General features: G+C 39.3%; 1 protein-coding gene across 1 annotated transcript in view; it reads right to left on the minus strand.

The window, feature by feature from the left end:
• Nucleotides 1-20,802, minus strand: part of HYDIN (HYDIN axonemal central pair apparatus protein) — a 346,192-nt gene that overhangs the window by 294,429 nt on the left and 30,961 nt on the right. Inside the window, exons 5-6 of the mRNA XM_057713331.1 lie at nt 19,615-19,814; nt 9,780-9,904 (exon numbers count right to left, since the gene is read on the minus strand). Of these exons, the coding sequence (XP_057569314.1) occupies nt 9,780-9,904; nt 19,615-19,814 (325 nt within the window). The remainder of the gene's footprint in view (nt 1-9,779; nt 9,905-19,614; nt 19,815-20,802) is intronic.

Consider the following 20,802-nt stretch of genomic DNA (forward strand, 5'->3'; position numbering starts at 1 on the left):
AAAATGGAAAACATAAAATAGAGGTTAAAAGGAATAAATAACAGACTAACAGGAGAGTACGTAATAGAATAATAGAGTGAAGAGAAAAAGATGGCGGCGAAGTAGAGAGACGTGGAGTGCATCCCTCTCCACAGATGCATTGGGAATGCACGGAAGGACACAGTCATTCCCACAGAGAACCAGCTGAACACCAGCAGACGGCCTCGGACACCGGAAAGGGCTGCGGAGAACCTGACATAGCCGGTAGGGAGGCATCTACGAGGGCTCAAAGAGGGTGAAGCGGCGGAGCTGTGGCAGACGGGAGGGAGTGAGAAACATACGGAGGGTCCGCAGCGCAGCTCAGCGTTCCCGGACCCAGACATCGATCCGCGGCTGAACGGAGGGTCCAGGAGCGGGAGCGTGGGAACCGGAGAGCTGGTTCAGGGGGAGAAACATTGTTGCCGGTAGGGTGACGGACCGAGAGGACAGGAGGGAGGAGGTCCGCGGAGAGGAGTGCCGATCCCTGAGAGCTGCCCGGCCATGATGGCGGCTGGAGGCTGCAGGCTCCCGGGCGGGGGGGAGGAGCCGCGCGCATAGCCTCTCTCTCTCTTTCTGCGCCTCTGCAACAGGCAGCTGAGAGACGCCCTGCGGGGCCACATAAGGCGCTCAGGGATAACAAGCACCCTCAGGCGCTCGGGCGGGGCTAGATTAAAACTCCTTGCAACGCCAGCAGCAGGGAGGCTGCCGAGAGGAAAAAAAAAAAAAAAACCAGCATCAAAAAGAAAAAACCCCGAGAGAGGCCCAACTCTAAGACTTTCTGTGTACGCCTGAGCCACCAGCGCCCTCTGCAACAGGCACCTCCAAGCCTGACTGAAGCAACAGTGCGCCACTGCTCACTCCCTCCCAGGAGAAGGAGCCACTATTGCACCCTCTCCCTCCCCACACACCGAGGCTTACAGACGAACAGTAAAGGAACCTCTGCTGGTCACAGAATAACGCAAAAAAAAAAAAAAACCCAAGGCAAGGAAAAGGACACTTACAGCTGAGACGCTAAGGAAACAGAAATAGTAGTATCAATACCTATTGAACTGGTCCATTCGGGGATCAGTTCTGGATTTTTTTTTTTTTTTTTCCTTTCTCTTTTTTTTTTTTTTTTTTTTGATTTATTAAATATGATCTTAGCCCTAAGGGATCTACAAGTTTTACAACATAATTTTATAAGGATATTTTTTACTCTTTTTTTTTTTTTTTTGCCTTTTAAAATACTTCTATATCTAGCTAAGTTTTTGGTAGTACGGACAAAATATCTTTCATACTTTCCTTTCATCCCTCTCTTTTATACACTTCTATTCCTTTCTTTTTCTTTGCATATTTCCAACCACATTACGCTCTTCTGTTCCCCTTTCTTCCAGCCATTTTAAGTGTATTTTATCTTAACATACTTATAAGCAACACTATCGGTCTGCTCAGACTCCTTGCTCTATTCTCCAGATGATGCACTGCCTTGGTATTAATATTAGGCTTTTGTCTTTATCTTAGTTCTTAGTACAGTTGTCTAATTACATTCTGAGAATCTCCATTCTCTCTGGTGGTACTCCAGCTCATTTCTATATTTGATCCTAGCTTACAAAATCTCCCTGGATTGATGTTTGTATGTGTAGGGTGTTATTTGTTGTTTGTTTGCTTTTGCTTTTGTCTCTGATTTGTTCTGTTTCAGTTGTCAGTTTCTGCTGGGTTTCTCTCTGAATATCTGATAGCACACTGGGGTTCTGTCAGGTCTTTCTAGAGCCTTATGTCCTAACGGATTCAATAATTGTGTGTCTTATACATGTATGTGTTTCCTAGACTTAATATTCGTCTAATCCAATACTTGGACATTAGTCTGAGGCTTGGACAGTCTTCTATAAACACCTCTATCACCAGGACAAGCAACCCCAAAAGCTTGGACAACCATGAGGAAACAAAGAAACACCATGCAGGCAAAGGAGCAGGAAAAAAACCCACAAGACCAAATAAATGAGGAGGAAATAGGAAAAATGCCTGAAAAAGAATTTAGAGTAATGATAGTAAAAATGATACAAAATCTCGATAACAAATTAGAGAAAGTACAAGAAACAGTTCATAAGAACTCAGAAAAACAAACAGCAATGGATAACAAAATAACTGAAATGAAAAATACTCTAGATGCTCTAACCAGCAGAATGACTGAGACAGAAGAACGAATAAGTGAGTTGGAAGATAGAATGGAAGAAATAAACACCACAGAGCAGGAAAAAGATAAAAAAATAAAAAGACTAGAAGACAGCCTCAGAGACCTCAGTGATAACCTTAAACGTACCAACATTCGAATTATAGGCATCCCAGAAGAAGAAGAAAACAAGAAAGGGTCTGTGAAAATATTTGAAGAGGTTCTAGTGGAAAACTTCCCCAACATGGGAAAGGAAATAATGAACCAAGTCCAAGAAGCACAGAGAGTCCCATACAGAATAAACCCAAGGAGAAATACACCAAGACACATATTAATCAAACTAACGACAATTCAACACAAAGAAAAAATATTAAAAGCAGCAAGAGAAAAGCAACAAACAACATATAAGGGAAAACCCATCAGGATAACAGCTGACCTTTCTACAGAAACTCTGCAGGCCAGAAGGGAATGGCAGGATATACTGAAAGTCCTGAAAGAGAGAAACCTACAGCCAAGAATACTTTACCCAGCAAGAATCTCATTCAGATTTGAGGGAGAAATCAAAAGCTTTCCAGACAAGCAAAAGTTAAGAGAATTCAGCACCACCAAACCAGCCTTACAACAAGTGCTAAAGGAACTTCTCTAAGTAGGAAACACAAGAAAAGGAAAACACCTACAAATACAAACCCAAAACAATTAAGAAAATGGTAATTGGAACACACATGTCAATAATCACTTTAAATGTAAATGGATTAAATGCTCCAACCAAAAGACACAGACTGGCTGAATGGATACAAAAACAAGACCCTTCTATATGCTGCCTACAAGAAACCCACTTCAGACCAAGGGATACATATAGACTGAAAGTAAAGGGATGGAAAAAGATATTCCATGCAAATGGAAGTCAAAAGAAAGCTGGAGTAGCAATACTCATATCAGACACATTAGACTTGAAAGTAAAGACTATTAAAAGAGACAAGGAAGGGCACTACATAATGATCAAGGGATCCATCCAAGAAGAACATATCACAATGGTAAATATCTATGCCCCCAATATAGGAGCACCTCAATACATAAGGCAAATACTAACAGCTATAAAAGGGGACATCGACAGTAACACAATTATAGTGGGAGACTTGAACACCCCACTTACATCAGTGGACAGATCATCCAAACAGAAAATAAATAAAGACACACAAGCTTTAAATGACACATTAGACCATCTCGACTTCATTGATATTTATAGGACATTCCATCCAAAAACGACAGACTACACTTTCTTCTCAAGTGCACACGGAACATTTTCCAGGATAGATCACATCTTGGGTCACAAATCAAACCTCAGCAAATTCAAGAAAATTGAAATCATATCAAGCATCTTCTCAGACCACAACGCCATGAGACTAGATATCAATTACAGGAAAAAAACTGCAAAAAATACAAACACATGGAGGCTAAACAATGCACTCCTAAACAACCAAGGAATCACTACAGAAATCAAAGAGGAAATCAAAAAGTATCTAGAAACAAATGACAATGAAAACACAACAACCCAAAACCTATGGGACGCAGCAAAAGCAGTTCTAAGAGGGAAGTTTATAGCAATACAGTCCTACCTTAAGAAACAAGAAAATGATCGAATAAACAACCTAACCTTACACCTCAAACAACTAGAGAAAGAAGAACAAAGAAACCCCAAAGTGAGCAGAAGGAAAGAAATCGTAAAGATCAGAGCAGAAATAAATGAAAAAGAAAGGAAAGAAACCATAAGAAAAATAAATAAAACTAAAAGCTGGTTCTTTGAGAAGATTAACAAAATTGATAAACCATTAGCCAGACTCATCAAGAAAAAAAGGGAGAAGATGCAAATCAACAGAATTAGAAATGAAAAAGGAGAAGTCACAACAGACACCTCAGAAATACAAAACATCATGAGAGACTACTACAAGCAACTATATGCCAATCAATTGGATAACCTGGAAGAAATGGATACATTCTTAGAAAAATACAATCTTCCAAGACTGAACCAGGAAGAAATAGAAACCATGAACAGACCAATCACAAGTACAGAAATTGAGGCAGTGATTAAAAATCTCCCAACATACAAAAGCCCAGGACCAGATGGATTCACGGGTGAATTCTATCAAACATTTCGAGAAGAGTTAACACCTATCCTTCTCAAACTCTTCCAAAATATTGCAGAAGGCGGAGCACTCCCAAACTCATTCTATGAGGCTACCATCACCCTGATACCAAAACCATGCAAAGATGTCACAAAAAAAGAAAACTACAGACCAATATCACTGATGAATATAGATGCAAAAATCCTCAACAAAATACTAGCTAACAGACTGCAACAGCACATTAAAAAAATCATACACCACGATCAAGTGGGGTTTATCCCTGGGATGCAAGGATTCTTCAATATACGCAAATCAATCAACGTGATACATCATATCAACAAATTGAAGGATAAAAACCATATGATCATTTCAATAGATGCAGAAAAAGCTTTTGACAAAGTTCAACATCCATTTATGATAAAAGCTCTCCAGAAAATGGGCATAGAAGGAAATTACCTCAACATCATAAAAGCCATATATGACAAACCAAAAGCCAACATTGTTCTCAATGGAGAAAAACTGGAAGAATTCCCTCTAAGAACAGGAACAAGACAAGGGTGTCCACTCTCACCACTGTTATTCAACATAGTTTTGGAAGTGTTAGCCACAGCAATCAGAGAAGAAAAAGAAATTAAAGGAATCCAAATTGGAAAAGAAGAAGTAAAATTATCACTCTTTGCAGATGACATGATACTATATATAGAAAACCCTAAAGACTCTACCAGAAAACTGCTAGCACTCATTGATGAGTTTAGTAAAGTAGCAGGATACAAAATTAATGCACAGAAATCTCTTGCATTCCTATACACTAACAACGGAAGAGCAGAAAGAGAAATTAAGGAAACTCTCCCATTCACCATTGCAACCAAAAGAATAAAATACCTAGGAATAAACCTGCCTAAGGAGGCAAAAGATCTGTATGCAGAAAACTTTAAGACATTGATGAAAGAAATCAAAGATGACATAAACAGATGGAGGGATATACCATGTTCCTGGATTGGAAGAATCAACATCGTGAAAATGACTGTACTACCCAAAGCAATTTACAGATTTAATGCAATCCCGATCAGATTACCAATGGCATTTTTCACAGAACTAGAGCAAGAAATCTTACAATTTGTATGGAAACGCAAAAGACCCCGAATAGCCAAAGCAATCTTGAGAAGGAAAAATGGAGTTGGTGGAATCAGGCTTCCTGACTTCAAACTATACTACAAGGCCATAGTGATCAAGACAGTATGGTACTGGCACAAAAATAGAAAGGAAGATCAATGGAACAGAATAGAGAACTCAGAAGTAAGCCCAAACACATATGGGCACCTTATCTTTGACAAAGGAGGCACGAGTATACAATGGAAAAAAGACAGCCTCTTCAATAAGTGGTGCTGGGAAAATTGGACAGCAACATGTAAAAGAATGAAATTAGAACACTTCCTAACACCATACACAAAAATAAACTCCAAATGGATTAAAGACCTACATATAAGGCCAGACACTATCAAACTCCTAGAGGAAAACATAGGCAGAACACTCTTTGACATACATCAAAGCAACATCCTTTTTGACCCACCTCCTAGAATCATGGAAATAAAATCAAGAATAAACGAATGGGACCTCATGAAACTTAAAAGCTTTTGCACAGCAAAAGAAACCATAAACAAGACTAAAAGGCAACCCTCAGAATGGGAAAAAATAATTGCCTATGAAACAACGGACAAAGGATTAACCTCCAAAATATACAAGCAGCTCATGCAGCTTCATACCAAAAAAGCAAATAACCCAATCCACAAATGGGCAGAAGACCTAAATAGACATTTCTCCAAAGAAGACATACAGATGGCCAACAAACACATGAAAAGATGCTCAACATCACTCATCATCAGAGAAATGCAAGTCAAAGCCACAATGAGATATCACCTCACACCAATCAGAATGGCCATCATCACAAAGTCTGGAAACAACAAATGTTGGAGAGGGTGTGGAGAAAAGGGAACTCTCCTGCACTGTTGGTGGGACTGTAAGTTGGTACAGCCACTATGGAAAACAATTTGGAGGTTCCTTAAAAAACTACAAATAGAACTACCATATGATCCAGTCATCCCACTCCTGGGCATATACCCAAAGAAAACCATAATCCCAAAAGAAACTTGTACCATAATGTTTATTGCAGCACTCTTTACAATAGCCAGGACATGGAAGCAACCTAAATGCCCATCAACAAATGAATGGATACAGAAGATGTGGCATATATATACAATGGAATATTACTCAGCTATAAAAAGGGATGAGATGGAGCTATATGTAATGAGGTGGATAGAACTACAATCTGTCATACAGAGTGAAGTAAGTCAGAAAGAGAAAGACAAATATTGTATGCTAACTCACATATACGGAATCTAAAAATGGTACTGATGAACTCAGTGACAAGAACAGGGAAGCAGATACAGGGAATGGACTGGAGAACTCGAGGTATGGGAGGGGGCGGGGGGTGAAGGGGAAACTGAGAAGAAGCGGGAGAGTAGTACAGACATATATATACTACCAACTGTAAAATAGTCAGTGGGAAGTTGTTGTATAACAAAGGGAGTCCAACTCGAGGATGGAAGATGCCTTAGAGGACTGGGGCAGGGAGGGTGGGGGGGAATCGAGGGGGGGGCGTCAAGGAAGGGAGGGAATATGGGGATATGTGTATAAAAACAGTTGATTGAACCTGGTGTACCCCCCAAAAAAATAAAATAAAATAATAATAAAATAAATAAATAAATAAAATTAAATTAAAAAAAAAAAAAAATAGAGTGAGTAGCTGGAATTCCAGAATAAGATAATAAAATGAAGGTGAGCCAAAAACCCTCATGGAAAAAAATAAAAATAAAAAAGAAAGAAACATGGTCTGTGCTTGACACATGCAAAAATGAAATCAAAGATAAAACGTTAGCTTAAACATAGCAGCTAAAACTACTGCCCTTCTCAAAGTAAACACAAGAGAACATATTCGTGATCTTGGGAAAGGCCAAGATTTCTTAGCAAGAAGGCAAAAAGCATTAATCTTAGAAGAAAAAAAAATGATAATACAGATTTCATCAAAATTAAAAATGTCAGTTCACCAAGAAATATCATTAAGGAAATGAAAAAGCAATCTATAGGCTGGTAGAGAAAATTAATAACACATACACTTGACAAATGACTAGTATTCAGAATAACAAGTTGTAAAGTACTCTTACAAATTAATGATAAAAACAACTCAATAAAAAATGAGCAAAAGACACGAACACTTAATTTTAAAAGATATATGAAAAGCCAGCAAGCACATGAAAAGGTGCTCAACATCATTAATCATTAGAGAAATAAAAAATTAAAACCACTAGAACATCAATGTATACATCCAGTATACCTAAAATGAACAATACAACACTATGGGCAGGTGAGGGTGTGAAGCAACTGGAACTCCCATGCTTTGCCGGTGGGAGCGTAAAATGGCACTACTTTGAAAAACTGACGTCCCTGGTGGGTTATGTACTGTGCTTTTAATCTTTCATTATTGGCTTACAAGGGGTCAAAACTTCCCTTTTTTGCTTAAGCTAGTCCAGGTTAGGTTTTCCTTCCTAGCAGCCAGTGAATTGTGTACAACACTAAAAGATAGATGTGGATTGTGCCACCTAAAATGAGTTGTTTGTGGAGCCAGAACCACTTAACCACAGGTCCTTGTGCAAGGGCTTGATCGGTCCTGCTCAGACATGCAATCCACGCATTCAGCAGCTCTGAACTGTGACCTAGATGTCATTTGTTGCTTTTTCCCTGACTGTGCACTTCCGTTTTCTCCCTACAGTGCCCTTCTGATGCAGACAATCTGGGTCAGTCAGCATAAGTGGGTAAAAAAGAAGTGAGAAGGAAATGAGAAATATCATGAAATAATAAATAGCAGTAATAACTACTAATTTGAAAACCAACTTTGGAGACTTGTATAATGTACATGCAGTCTACATGACCATAGATTAAATATTTGCAAAAACAGTAAGTGAATTTTCATTATTATGCTGGGTGGGGCCTTCAAGAAAACGCTAGCGGCAATAGACAAAGTCCTAGATTGAAGGAGGATGTTAAATAACACATAAGCATATTCTAAGGATTAAAGTAACCGGATCTTGCATAGACTAGAGGGCACATACAAGAACATTTTGAACTGGGGTTCATATAGTTTTTTCTACTCAATACTCTTTAATGGCCTATATGGGAAAAGAATCTTTAAAAAAAAAAAAAAAGGGTGGCTATATGTGTATGTATAACTGATTCACTATTTTTTAAGCTCTTCATTGGAATATAATTGCTTTACACTGTTGTGCCAGTTTTTGAGGTACACCAAAGTGAATCAGCTGTATTTATACATATACCCCCATATCCCCTCCCTCCCACAACTCCCTTCCGCCCTCCCTATCCCAGCCCTCTAAGGCATCACCCATCATCGAGTTGATCTCTCTGTGTTATGCAGCAACTTCCCACTAGCTAGCTATTTTACAGTTGGTAGTGTATATATATGTCAATGCTACTCTCTCACTTTGTCCCAGCTCTTCTTTGCCACCCCCCACCCCGTGTCCTCAAGTCCATTCTCTACAAGTGCATCTTTGTTCTCGCCCTGTCACTGGGTCCATCAGTACCATGTTTTTAGATTCCATATATATGAGTTAGCATACAGTATTTGTTTTTCTCTTTCTGGCTTACTTCTCTCTGTATGACAGACTCTAGGTCTATCCACCTTATTACAAATAATTTAATTCTTTTTTATGGCTGAGTAATATTCCATTGTATATATGTCCCACATCTTCTTTATCCATTCATCTGCTGATGGGCATTTAGGTTGCTTCCATGTCCTGGCTATTGTAAATAGTGCTGCAATGAACATTATGGTACATGTTTCTTTTTGGATTATGGTTTTCTCTGGGTATATGCCCAGGAGTGGGATTGCTGCGTCATATGGTAGTTCCATTTTTTGTTTGGAAGGAAACTCTAAACTGTTTTCCATAGTGGCTGTAGCAACTTACATTTCACCAACAGTGCAGAAGGGTTCCCTTTTCTCCACACCCTCTCCAGTGTTTATTGTTTCTAGATTTTTTGATGATGGCCATTCTGACTGGTGTGAGGTGATACCTCATTGTGGATTTGACTTGCATTTCTCTAATGTATATATTTTTTAAATCTTAGACAAATGCAGCAGTGAATGGAAAACCCATGGGGTATTAAGTTACCTTCAAGTTTCCATTTTCATATAAATAACCCCAATCTACTAGTGTAACTTCTGGGTATAGGTTCCTTCCGTTCCTTCTGAGCCCTTTATTTCTCAGGCTTTCAAGCACTGGAGAAACTGGTAGGTGGGATTTATATGTGGCTCAACATTATTTCTGCTGGCGGCATTCAATCTTTCCTATTTTGCTTCATCATGTTTCCCATCTGACCTTTCTTAACATGTAGAACTTTTAACAAAGAATAACGCATACCTGTGTCGTAATACACAATAAGTCTTTTGTTGTGATTGCCCACAGTCTGTGGCTCAAAATCCACTTCCAGTTGCATGGACTCTCCTACATTAAGAGTTGCAACAGATGGCTCTACAGAGAAGGGCCTGCAACATACACGGAAGCACACCATCAGAACACAGTCCTGTATGTACACACACAGCTGAGTCACTTTGTTGTACAGAAACTAACTTTGTTGTGCAGAAACTAATGCAACACTGTAAAGCAATTATACTCCAATTAAAAAAAAAGAGAGAGAGAGAACACATTCCTGACTAGTGTGAGGGGGAAGGGGAGAGGAGACATGAGTTCCAGTTCTGCAGACAGCACGGACCCAACAGACACTACAATTCAGTGATTCAGAAGTAAAGTATACTTTCCCCTTAATGTGAAAGAACTTTAGTATTAATATTAAAATAACACTAATAGAACAGCAAATGTAAGAAAAACTTAAAAGATGCATAAAATTCTTGTTTGTATCCTTGCCACTTAGCCATTCTTTTTTTTTTTTTTTTTTTTTTTTATTTTATTTTATTTTTTTTTGGGGGTACACCAGGTTCAATCAACTGTTTTTATACACATATCCCCATATTCCCTCCCTTCCTTGACGCCCCCCCCTCGATTCCCCCCCACCCTCCCTGCCCCAGTCCTCTAAGGCATCTTCCATCCTCGAGTTGGACTCCCTTTGTTATACAACAACTTCCCACTGACTATTTTACAGTTGGTAGTATATATATGTCTGTACTACTCTCCTGCTTCTTCTCAGTTTCCCCTTCACCCCCCGCCCCCTCCCATACCTCGAGTTCTCCAGTCCATTCCCTGTATCTGCTTCCCTGTTCTTGTCACTGAGTTCATCAGTACCATTTTTAGATTCCGTATATGTGAGTTAGCATACAATATTTGTCTTTCTCTTTCTGACTTACTTCACTCTGTATGACAGATTGTAGTTCTATCCACCTCATTACATATAGCTCCATCTCATCCCTTTTTATAGCTGAGTAATATTCCATTGTATATATATGCCACATCTTCTGTATCCATTCATTTGTTGATGGGCATTTAGGTTGCTTCCATGTCCTGGCTATTGTAAAGAGTGCTGCAATAAACATTATGGTACAAGTTTCTTTTGGGATTATGGTTTTCTTTGGGTATATGCCCAGGAGTGGGATGACTGGATCATATGGTAGTTCTATTTGTAGTTTTTTAAGGAACCTCCAAATTGTTTTCCATAGTCTTAGCCATTCTTTTAACATTCATTGAGTGATTCCAGTAAAGGACAGACTTTTGTATGCAAATACTGTTATTTGCAAAAGAACAGCACCTTGAAAGGCATAAAAATCAAGTTTTGTGAGAGTTCAGAGAAGGGAGGGTTTTATGATGGAAAAACATATCAGAGTCTCGAAAGGACGGTGATCACACAATCACATGAGAATAAGGTGAGGGCAGTTTAACAGAGGGTTTATTTAAAAGGGGGGAAGGGTGTGGGGAAACTATAAGAGATGATGCAATTGCCCGGGGTTAATAATAGAACCGTTACCACGTCTAGGCCTGAAGAGCCAAGGAGAAGGAGTGCTTTTGAAACCCACCAGAGTCCTAAGACAAGTCTCCCTTATGAGGCTCAAAGGGCTTTAGTCAAGAGTAAAGTCAGCCCAGGGGGCCTCACACCTAAGACATTAGGGGGAAATGTGTCTTGACCTCACATCCTTTGTCTGATTGCCTGCTGGGATTCCCATTGGCTGAACCCAGCCAGAAGTCAAAGGCATGGGACCCTATTGATCTCTGCCATATAGGTCAGCCTCCTGGGTGAGAGTAAGCTGGAGAAGGGTGGAGAGCATTTGGAAAGGCACACTGGGGACATCTGTGTCTTGAAAATAGAATTTGGGCATGTAGACCTTATGGGGAGGTGGGGTGGATCTGGGAACAGGAAGTAGTTGAGTTTAATTGTCCTGGAAAGGAATAGTAAGAGAGAAGCTGGATCTCATCCTGAAGTACCTTAAATAACTACAGAGCTCTTCCTTCTAAACAGGAAACGCAGCCCATTTAATTACTTTCACGGTCCATTTCACTTCTTTAAGTTGCTAGTTTTTCAAAGTAATGTGTTGGACAATGTATCTGGTGGACTAAGCTGTTTCTGATTATTTACTTCTGTGGTGACTATTTTTACAGTCTTCATTCCTTAAACCTTCCCTTAGATAATGAACTTAATTTCAGAAAAACTAACCTTTCTTCTATGAGGGTACAGAGTTTATGGCATGGATAGCACTTGGTGGTACCTGAGATAATCACTGCAGGAACTCGAGTGCTTCCCACCACGGGCAATTGTTTATTTCCCCAGGTGCTCTCTATTTGGATTGCCCTTTCCCTTTCACTACTTTCCCATTCCTTTGTCTGTCCTTTTCCCATACCTTCAGCACCAATCCTTCGCTGAACTCTAGGCATTACTGCAGGGGCACCATGAGGTAGTAGTTACTAGCCTGGAGCCAACTGAGTGAAGTTCAAAACCAGATCAGCCATGAGCTTGGGTAAGTCACTGAACCTTCAGTTTCCTCATCTGTAAAATGAGGATAATGACAGCACCTACTTCACAAGGTTGAAGTGAGGATGAAAGGAGTTAGTACAGGTACAGTGCTTAGAATACTGTCTGACATGTAGGAAGTGCTGAACGAAATGTTTATTATTATTTTTGTTACTGCTACTGTTATCTCCCTCATTGGCAGCCCCTCGATGGAAAAGAAGCCAGAGAATGATCTTGGGTATTCAGATGAGTTCAGGTTTTTATCATTCTCCTCTCAATCCTTTACATTGCTCTAGAGATATTGTTTAAACACACACACACACGCACACACACATACAAGACATAACACATCAATCTCTTGTTCAAACACCTTCAGTGGCCCCCATAATTTATGTAATAAAGTTCAAAGTCCTAGGCATTTGAGGTCCCACACAATCTTCTCCCAACCAGTTTTGGCCTTCTCATTAAACAGATACATCTGTCCAAATATCCTATATACCCATCACATTCCACGTCAGGCTGGGGTGGGACGGGATGGGAGGGCTTTAGTCTCCTCACCCAAAACCTTCCCCAGCACAGCACCTCCTCTTCCTTCCAACCAGACAGTGCCCCCTACATAGACATTCCAGAACTGCTCGGGTCGTACAGGAACATTCACCATTTTCCATGTCATACTCCTTCCGAAGTTACCTATTATATCCCAGACTCAAAGTAACCTCTTAAATAGAATCTTTCCTGATTCTCTCTCTCATTAATAATGTCTCCTTCCTCTCAGAGGCTATAACTTTAATTTTACTTCTTACTTTAGCTCACCTTGTACTATAATGAGTTTTCATGCTTGTCTCTCCCAATAGCTAGAGACTCTTGAGATGAAAGGAAAGAGACAGCAAAGAAAATTTCATGAGCACATACTCTATGCTGGGTACCACAGCAGGCACTTTACATATGTCAATTCTTTTAATCCTAAAAAATCTTGAGAAAGTAGGTCTTATTTGCGTTTTAGACACGAGAAGACAGATGCTCTAAAGGGCAGGCAACTGGCCCAAAGGTACCCAACTAGGTAGTGGCAGAGCAGGGATGGAAGCCTGCCTTCAAGTTCAAGTCCTTACTGTCTCCCCAGACCACCCCTGAATGCGGAAGCCACCTTGCTAGATTCATTTTTGTCTCTCACCACCTCACGCCCAGCTCTTTACTCATAGGAGCCTCTCAAGAGAGGTTGTTAAATTGAATCATAATCAACTTTTTAAAGGAAATTTAAAATATCTCTAATCTTTATTTAATCTTTATAACATCTTGGTGGAACAGAAAAGGAGCAGACTTTTGGTATCTCAAGAATCTCTGCTTGATGGGAGATGGAGATGAGTCTCACCATCTTTAAAGTTCTTTCCTTCCTTAAGGCCTCAGGGAGAATCTGAAGAATTGAGATCTGGCCTCAGTTTCCTGGCTTTGGGAACCGCATTGTAACATTCTTTTCTATCTCTGCTTCCCTAGCTCCTAATATTTTTCTCCCTGCACTGTGCTTTCATTTTCTTCTTCAAGCATTTCTTAGTAGCAAAATAACAGCTTGGAAATGAATTGGATAGCATTACACTACAGAACCTAGGCTAATTTTCTATGGACAAAGGGACTCTTCTTAGGACCTCCAGAAATCCTAATTCCATACAGTGGTAACAGATTCTTCCCTTTTGTGCTAATTGTTAGGTTTATATTACACTAAACTTCTTCAGTGGTTAGAAAATCACCTGGGATAGCCCTTGCTACTTAGAGCTGCCTAAGCTTCCTCAATAAATCAGACACTAATTGGATAGAGTGTGTTAAGTTCTGGTGCTTAAACATTGTCTATAATTTGATTTTGTACTTCATTTTACTAAAGGCAGACAGGCTGAAAAGGCTAGAGAATACCAAGTACCAGAAAATGATCTTACAGAGAGGTAAAAGGTGTTGTTCCTCCAGGGTATAAAGCTGGCTCTGTCTACCAGAATGTCTGGTTTTGATATTACATCCTCACTAATACTGAATGTTTGATTAAGGAGGGAATTCAGGTTTGTGTAAAATCATGAGCCACAAGAAAGGTTTTGAGTTTTTGTTCAATCCACTATGAACTGCTCTTAAGGACTAAAACTATACCGTCCAAATGATTCAATATTTTGGCAGAAGACTAAATACTAGTTCTATTATATTAAACATTGAATATAAAATTCGTATTTTTCCTTCAGATAATCTTTCTTATTAACTGATTCCTAAATTGAGAGTTTAGATTTTGAAATTGCTTCTTAATCTTTTCTATTTCACCTTCCAAAATTAATCCTACTTCAATAGTGAAAGTTATTCTGGTACCTACTAGAGTTTTAGGTCAAATCTGTAATAAAGTTGGAGAGTAATTGTTTATGTTCTCTGTATATTTTATAGCACATTGAGGCTCCTTTTATTAGTGTAAAAAAAACCATTATGCTTCTTTTATAGTACTTGGAGCATGTTTTTTTTATTTTAAATTATTGTAGATGTTTATAGTTGTAGCTCTGCTGTTGTGATATACTATTGGTTATATCACATTTATTGTGCACTTATTTATTCTAGACACTTTGCTAGATGCTGGGGACATACAAATGAAAAGAGAGACAATCCGTGCATTTGAGAAGATCATATTCTAATGGGAGCAACAGACACATAAAGTTTTATTTTTTATAATTTATATGAACCTAACCATTTATAAACTTAACCTTTTATTAAACAATTATTTCAATGAAAAGAATATGATTTGCTTTTTAAACAATTTTCTGTGAGATATTCTTTCTAACTGTAAATGACTATAAAAGCAGCAAGACCAAGAGCAAAGACCCTAGGTTTCTGACTCCAAATTCTCAAACTACATCTACTGCTCCACTATGTCCACTGACAACCATCTGTCAATGAAACAGTGGTCCTCAGCCTTGTCTGGGCAACACAATCACCTGTGCATTTTTCAGAATGGATACTCATCAGGAGATCTCCCCAGACATTCCCATTCAATAAAATGTGATCACAAATTTAACTGTATTCTTTCTCACTGTAATCATCAGGGTTTTCAGTTGCAAACAACAGAAACCAATTCTGGCTAACTTAGACAGAAAAGGGATTTATTGGAAGGATTTGAGGTAGCTCACAGAACTGACATCATGGTTGGAATACACACATCTTGTAGAAAGAACACAAAAGTACCATTTTGTGCAGAGTCTAAACAGGAAAACAAAAATAAACAGGAAATTTAATTGAAAGACTTGGTTACATAGAAGATGAAAGCTATGAAAAGCCCAACTTAAGATGGTGAGATAGTTCAGGGATTGGTAACAGCATTAAGCCATTTCGACCACTGGGCTGGAGACAAAAGGAGAAAAGGAGATGTTAGTGTATCCTGGGGACCTGGCGGAAGTTGGAACCATGGAAGTTCTGTCTGACACGAGCTAGAACCACAGAGGAGATGCAGCTGCTTGCTGGGTCTCTACTGAAGTCAGGGAGAGAAGTGGAGAAATACTCTGGCTTCTTCCTACTCTCCATCCTCCTTCTAGTCCTCCCCTCCACCCTGCTGCTCAAACCCAGCTGGAATCCAGCAGGTCCCAGAGGCTAGAGGGGCCAACACAGCCCAACATCGATCCTGAGCAAACCCTGGGAAGGGTAGGAATGGATCTTAAGATAAACAAGGCCAGAACTGGCCCATGTTTATTTTAATCCAAGTTTTGTTATTAACTTACCAGGGGAACTTGGATAAGTCATTTCCCTTCTCAGACCTTACTTCTTTCATCTGCAAAATGGGAACGCTGGACTAGAGTTCCTAATGTCATGATTCCTGGCTAGTCCTTGAGTTAGCTCACCATTCTACCTCAGAAATGTTTGTACATTAGGAAAAGATGATTCATATTCACAGTTACATGGATATAAAAGTTTTAGATTTTTTCCTGCAACTTCACACTATTAGATCTGTGATTTTGTTTCACTTTACATGAATATATTTCTAATTACGTGTAGTTTTTAATATTCAGCCAAACGATTCAGGAAGATATGCTGCCTGTGCTTGTTTCCCACCTTAGGTGCATTCCCTTTTTCACTGGAACAATACCAATGTAACAGGAAGTTTTTAATGTGTATTATGCATGGTGGTTATGAAAGGTCCTTTTTTTTTAATCAAAAGAGAGTGGTTCTTTCTAAGTCATGGTGAGCCAGTTGAACAACTTGCTCCCTTCCCTCCAATCAAAATATGAGTCTCACCACGAAATGACAAATGAAGGCTTTATAAGCACGTTGACAATGTCAGGAGACACTGATTTTCAAAAGAATTTTTCCTTTGCCTTTGATGGTTGATTTATCAAAAGTGGGTCTGAGTCCTGCTTCCACCCAGGATGTATAGAGCTGAAATGAGTATTTCTTTTATCCTAACAACAATAACAACAAAAACCTGATAAACAACAAAATCACAATTTTCTCAAACCCATTAAAGAGCTGAGGTTGCAGGGCAAATAAAAATGGACAAACCCCTACCCCTAAAGGAGATAAGACACAAGCAGAGTATTTTACCTGTGGCAGATAGAACGTTCCTACAAACAGAAGAAATGGTGAGGGAGGATGGTGTGAAAGAAATATTTGAAGAGATAATGGCTGATATTTTCAAAAAATAATGAAGATCCAAGAAGATCAGAGAACTTCATGCAGAATTGAAATTAAAAACCAAAAAAAAAAAGCAAAATAATATCCTGAAAACAAAAAACAACCAAAAACAAAATCCACACCTAGATACATCACATTCAAACTGCTAAAAACCAAAGATAAAGACAAAATCTTGAAGGCAGCCCAAGAAAAAGACATAATTACAGAAAAACAAAGCTAGGAATTACGGCAGTCTTCTCATTAGAAAACTGATGCCGAAACAATGAAGTGACATCTTTAGAGTACTAAAAACAATGTATATATAACTGCCATTGCAGAATTCTATACTGTAGGGGAAAAATCTTTCAAAAAATGAAGGCAAAATACTCTTTTTCAAGTAGACAAAAACTGAGAGAATATCCACTAGATCTGTGCTACAAGAAATATTAAAGCAGTTTTTCAGCCAGGAAGAAAAAATGATACCAGACAGAAACTTGAATCTACATGAAATGGTTTAGAGCTAGTAATGCTCCTGCAACATGTGCAAGAATAAACACAAATTCCTTCCTGAGGAATGTGCCCCAACCCGCATTATGGCATCCCTGCTACCTATAACACAGCAGACCAAGGAATCTGAAAACTCTTCCACCAGCAAATACCTAGAAAGTTTGGATAAAATATAACTTACATAAATGTGTAGCTGAGCATGCAATAGCTAGATAGATAGATAGATAAATAAATAAATAAATAAATAAATAAATAAATAAATAAGGCAAATCCACAGGATTCAAAAACAAAGAGGAAATAAGAACCAGAGCAGTAAGCCACTGAGCCCTTAAAGCCTAGGTTTTAACAGCCCTGCTAACAGCAGCAGGAGACAAGGTCTTGGGATGGTCAAGTCAGAGGACTGGTAACAAAATCCCCCTATAAACCTGGGAAACTTCAAAGGCTACCAAAACATTTTCCCACTAGCACAAGGAAAAATGTCTATCATGGTTCTGAGTGAGGGAAACAAGGATTCTCTAGGGAATTCATAACTTTGGACATGTGTCTTCTACAGGTTTGGGGTTTAGATATGCATGATCAGTCCAGGAACCCCTAAGCCAAGAAATTCCCAGAGGTGTAGTCTATGTAGTCTAACCTTGGGAACCAGGCAGAAGTAAACGCTAATCCTTACTAGAGAAATGTGTCCTTAGACCAGCAAAGCTTCCACAGATAAAGCCCTTATGAAAATAATCCAGTCAATATCTGCACTATTTTTTTTTTTTCAGTTACACCAACAGTCTTTTTTATTTTTTATTTTTTATTTTTTTTATTTTTTTTTATTTTTTGGCACACGGGCTTTAGTTGCTCCGTGGCATGTGGGATCTTCCTGGAGCTAGGATCGAACCCGTGACCTCTGCATTGGCAGGCAGATTCTTAACCACTGCGCCACCTAGGAAGCCCTCTGCACTATTTTTTTTAAAAGTCATGGAAAAGAACTTGACCTTCTGTCTCCTGTGTTCCCAAGCTGGCCATTCTTGTTATGGCCCTGCTAATTAGCCAGTGTCTTCATGTCCGATAACAATCATTCTTTCCCATCTTAGAGGAGAGGTTATCGAGGGCAAGGACTGTCCCATCATATTTATATTGTCCCATAGTGCCTACTTACTATAGCTATACCATAAATAATCACATTAAAATCAAACACCTTCACTTACTAGCTATGTGCCTTGAGCAAGTTATACAACCTCTCTACTGCTCAGCTTTCCCATCTGCAAAGCCAGCAACAGCAGGTTGAGTTCTTCTCATGTCTCATCACTCTAAACTCTTCTGCCTCCTTCTGTTTTTAAAGATGTTTGTGATTACTTTGGGCCACCCAGATAATCCAGGATAAGCTCCCCATTTTAAGGTCAGCTGATTAGCAACCTTAATTACATCTTCGACTCTAATCCCCTTTGTCATGTAACACTACACATGTACAGGTTCTGAGGGTTGGGACATGCATATATCTGAGGAGCCATTATTCTGCCCACTACACTGGCAGTAGGTCATTTCAAGAAACAATAAAAGAAGAAACACGTACTATACAGTATTTGCTATACACCAGCAGTTTATGTTTATTAATTCATCTATTCCTTGCAACAACCTTATAGGGTGGTTACTACACTTTCCCCCATTTTTTGGATAAGAAAACTGTGGATGGCCCCTAAAACTAGAAAAGGCAAAGAAATGGATCCTCTCCTCAAGCCTCCAGAAAAGAACACAGCCCTGCCGACACTGGGATTTTAGCCCAGTGCAGCTTCTGATCTGCTGAAGTATCAGATAATAAATTTATGTTGTTTCAAACTATGAAGTTTGTGGTAATTTATTACAATAGCAGTAGAAAACGAATACAGCCAGTTATAAAATTCTCAGTCACAACAAATACATTTACTAATAAATTCCCATGAGCCATTCTCTATGCTAAATAGAAAGTCTCTTATCCAGCATTTCAGAAAACCGCCCATACCCTAACAGGTAACCTTGAATTTTGGTTCCCTCGTGGGAAGAAGAGGAAGTCTGCCCCACATCAATGAGGTCGCCAGTCCTTGCAACTGAAGATTGTAATAAGCAGTTGCTTCTTGACTGCTATTCTAGGGAATTACATGTGCTGACTACATTTAGCTATAATCAATCAAAAACAAGAGCTGAAGGAATGCATACCTATGAGTTTTGATGTGAAACACAGCATCTTTGTTGCCAATGTTTCGCACCAGCAGAATCTTCTGAGTGCTGTATTTGACAGGGCAGGTGGAAAAATTCAGCTTATCAGGAAAATCGAGGATGGCTCGTGCGCCTCTAGCTTTGATGGGCACAATAAACTTTTCTCTTTCAGTAACACAGGTCAACATATGGGCATAATCCTACAAGAGAAGGGTACAATCATTACTTATGGCAACACCACCATGACCAAGAGAACTGCAAGACATATGGCTGCATGCCAAGCATCTTGCAAAATGACTTTATATATATACATATTCATTCTATGAAATCTTCTCAAAACAATTATAGATGTACCTTCAATGAGATACTCTTTTCTGAGAAAAAGAGAACAGTTCAAGTATTAAAACTTACAAGCCAATACAGAAGCTTATGCTTCTTGTGTTTCCCAGATATTAGGGAGGTGGGATGCAGGATAGTTAAGGCGCATTCTTTAGATCAGAAGAGGTTCACACCAGTAACTTCATGTCCTCCTTCTAAACCCTACCTACTTATCCTTCAAGCCATGAAGACTGAGAGCTTCAATTAATGATCTATGATTACACTCTGTGAAATATGACTGTACAGCTTCTCCATCAAGAGTGGAGTCTACTTCTTCACCCTGTGCTTTGACCAACGGAATGTGGCAGAAGTTATGCCACGCCAGTTCCAAGCTAAAGCCTCGAGAAGCTTTGGGCATTTCCAGTCTTGCTCTTGAAACCCTGCCATGTAAATAAGGCTGGTCTAGCCTGCTGCAGGATGGGAGCCCAGATGTCCCAGCCAGGGCCATGCTAGACCAGCCTACAGCCCCAGATATGTGAGAGCGCCCAGCCAAGTTAAGCAGAGTTGTCTGCCCAACTCATGAGTGGGCCCAGTCAAGATTAGCTAAACCATAGTCTTGTGAGCCATAATACTTGAATTTGGGTGTGGTCTATCACTATACAACAATAGCTAACTGATACAGAAAACCTCACCTCTTGTGCAAAGCCGTTCCTGACCATTCCAAATAAAGATGCTGAGGCCCTGGGCATCTATCTTCCCCAATCTTGAGTCTAAATGCAACAGAAATGCTGCATTGTCACCCTTTATCTCCTCTTATAAGATAGGAAAATGGAACTCTCACCCTCCGCTCAATAAGGAAAAAGTTAAAAG

The sequence above is a fragment of the Hippopotamus amphibius genome, chromosome 16 (assembly GCF_030028045.1).
Source record: "Hippopotamus amphibius kiboko isolate mHipAmp2 chromosome 16, mHipAmp2.hap2, whole genome shotgun sequence".
Lineage (NCBI taxonomy): Eukaryota > Metazoa > Chordata > Mammalia > Artiodactyla > Hippopotamidae > Hippopotamus > Hippopotamus amphibius.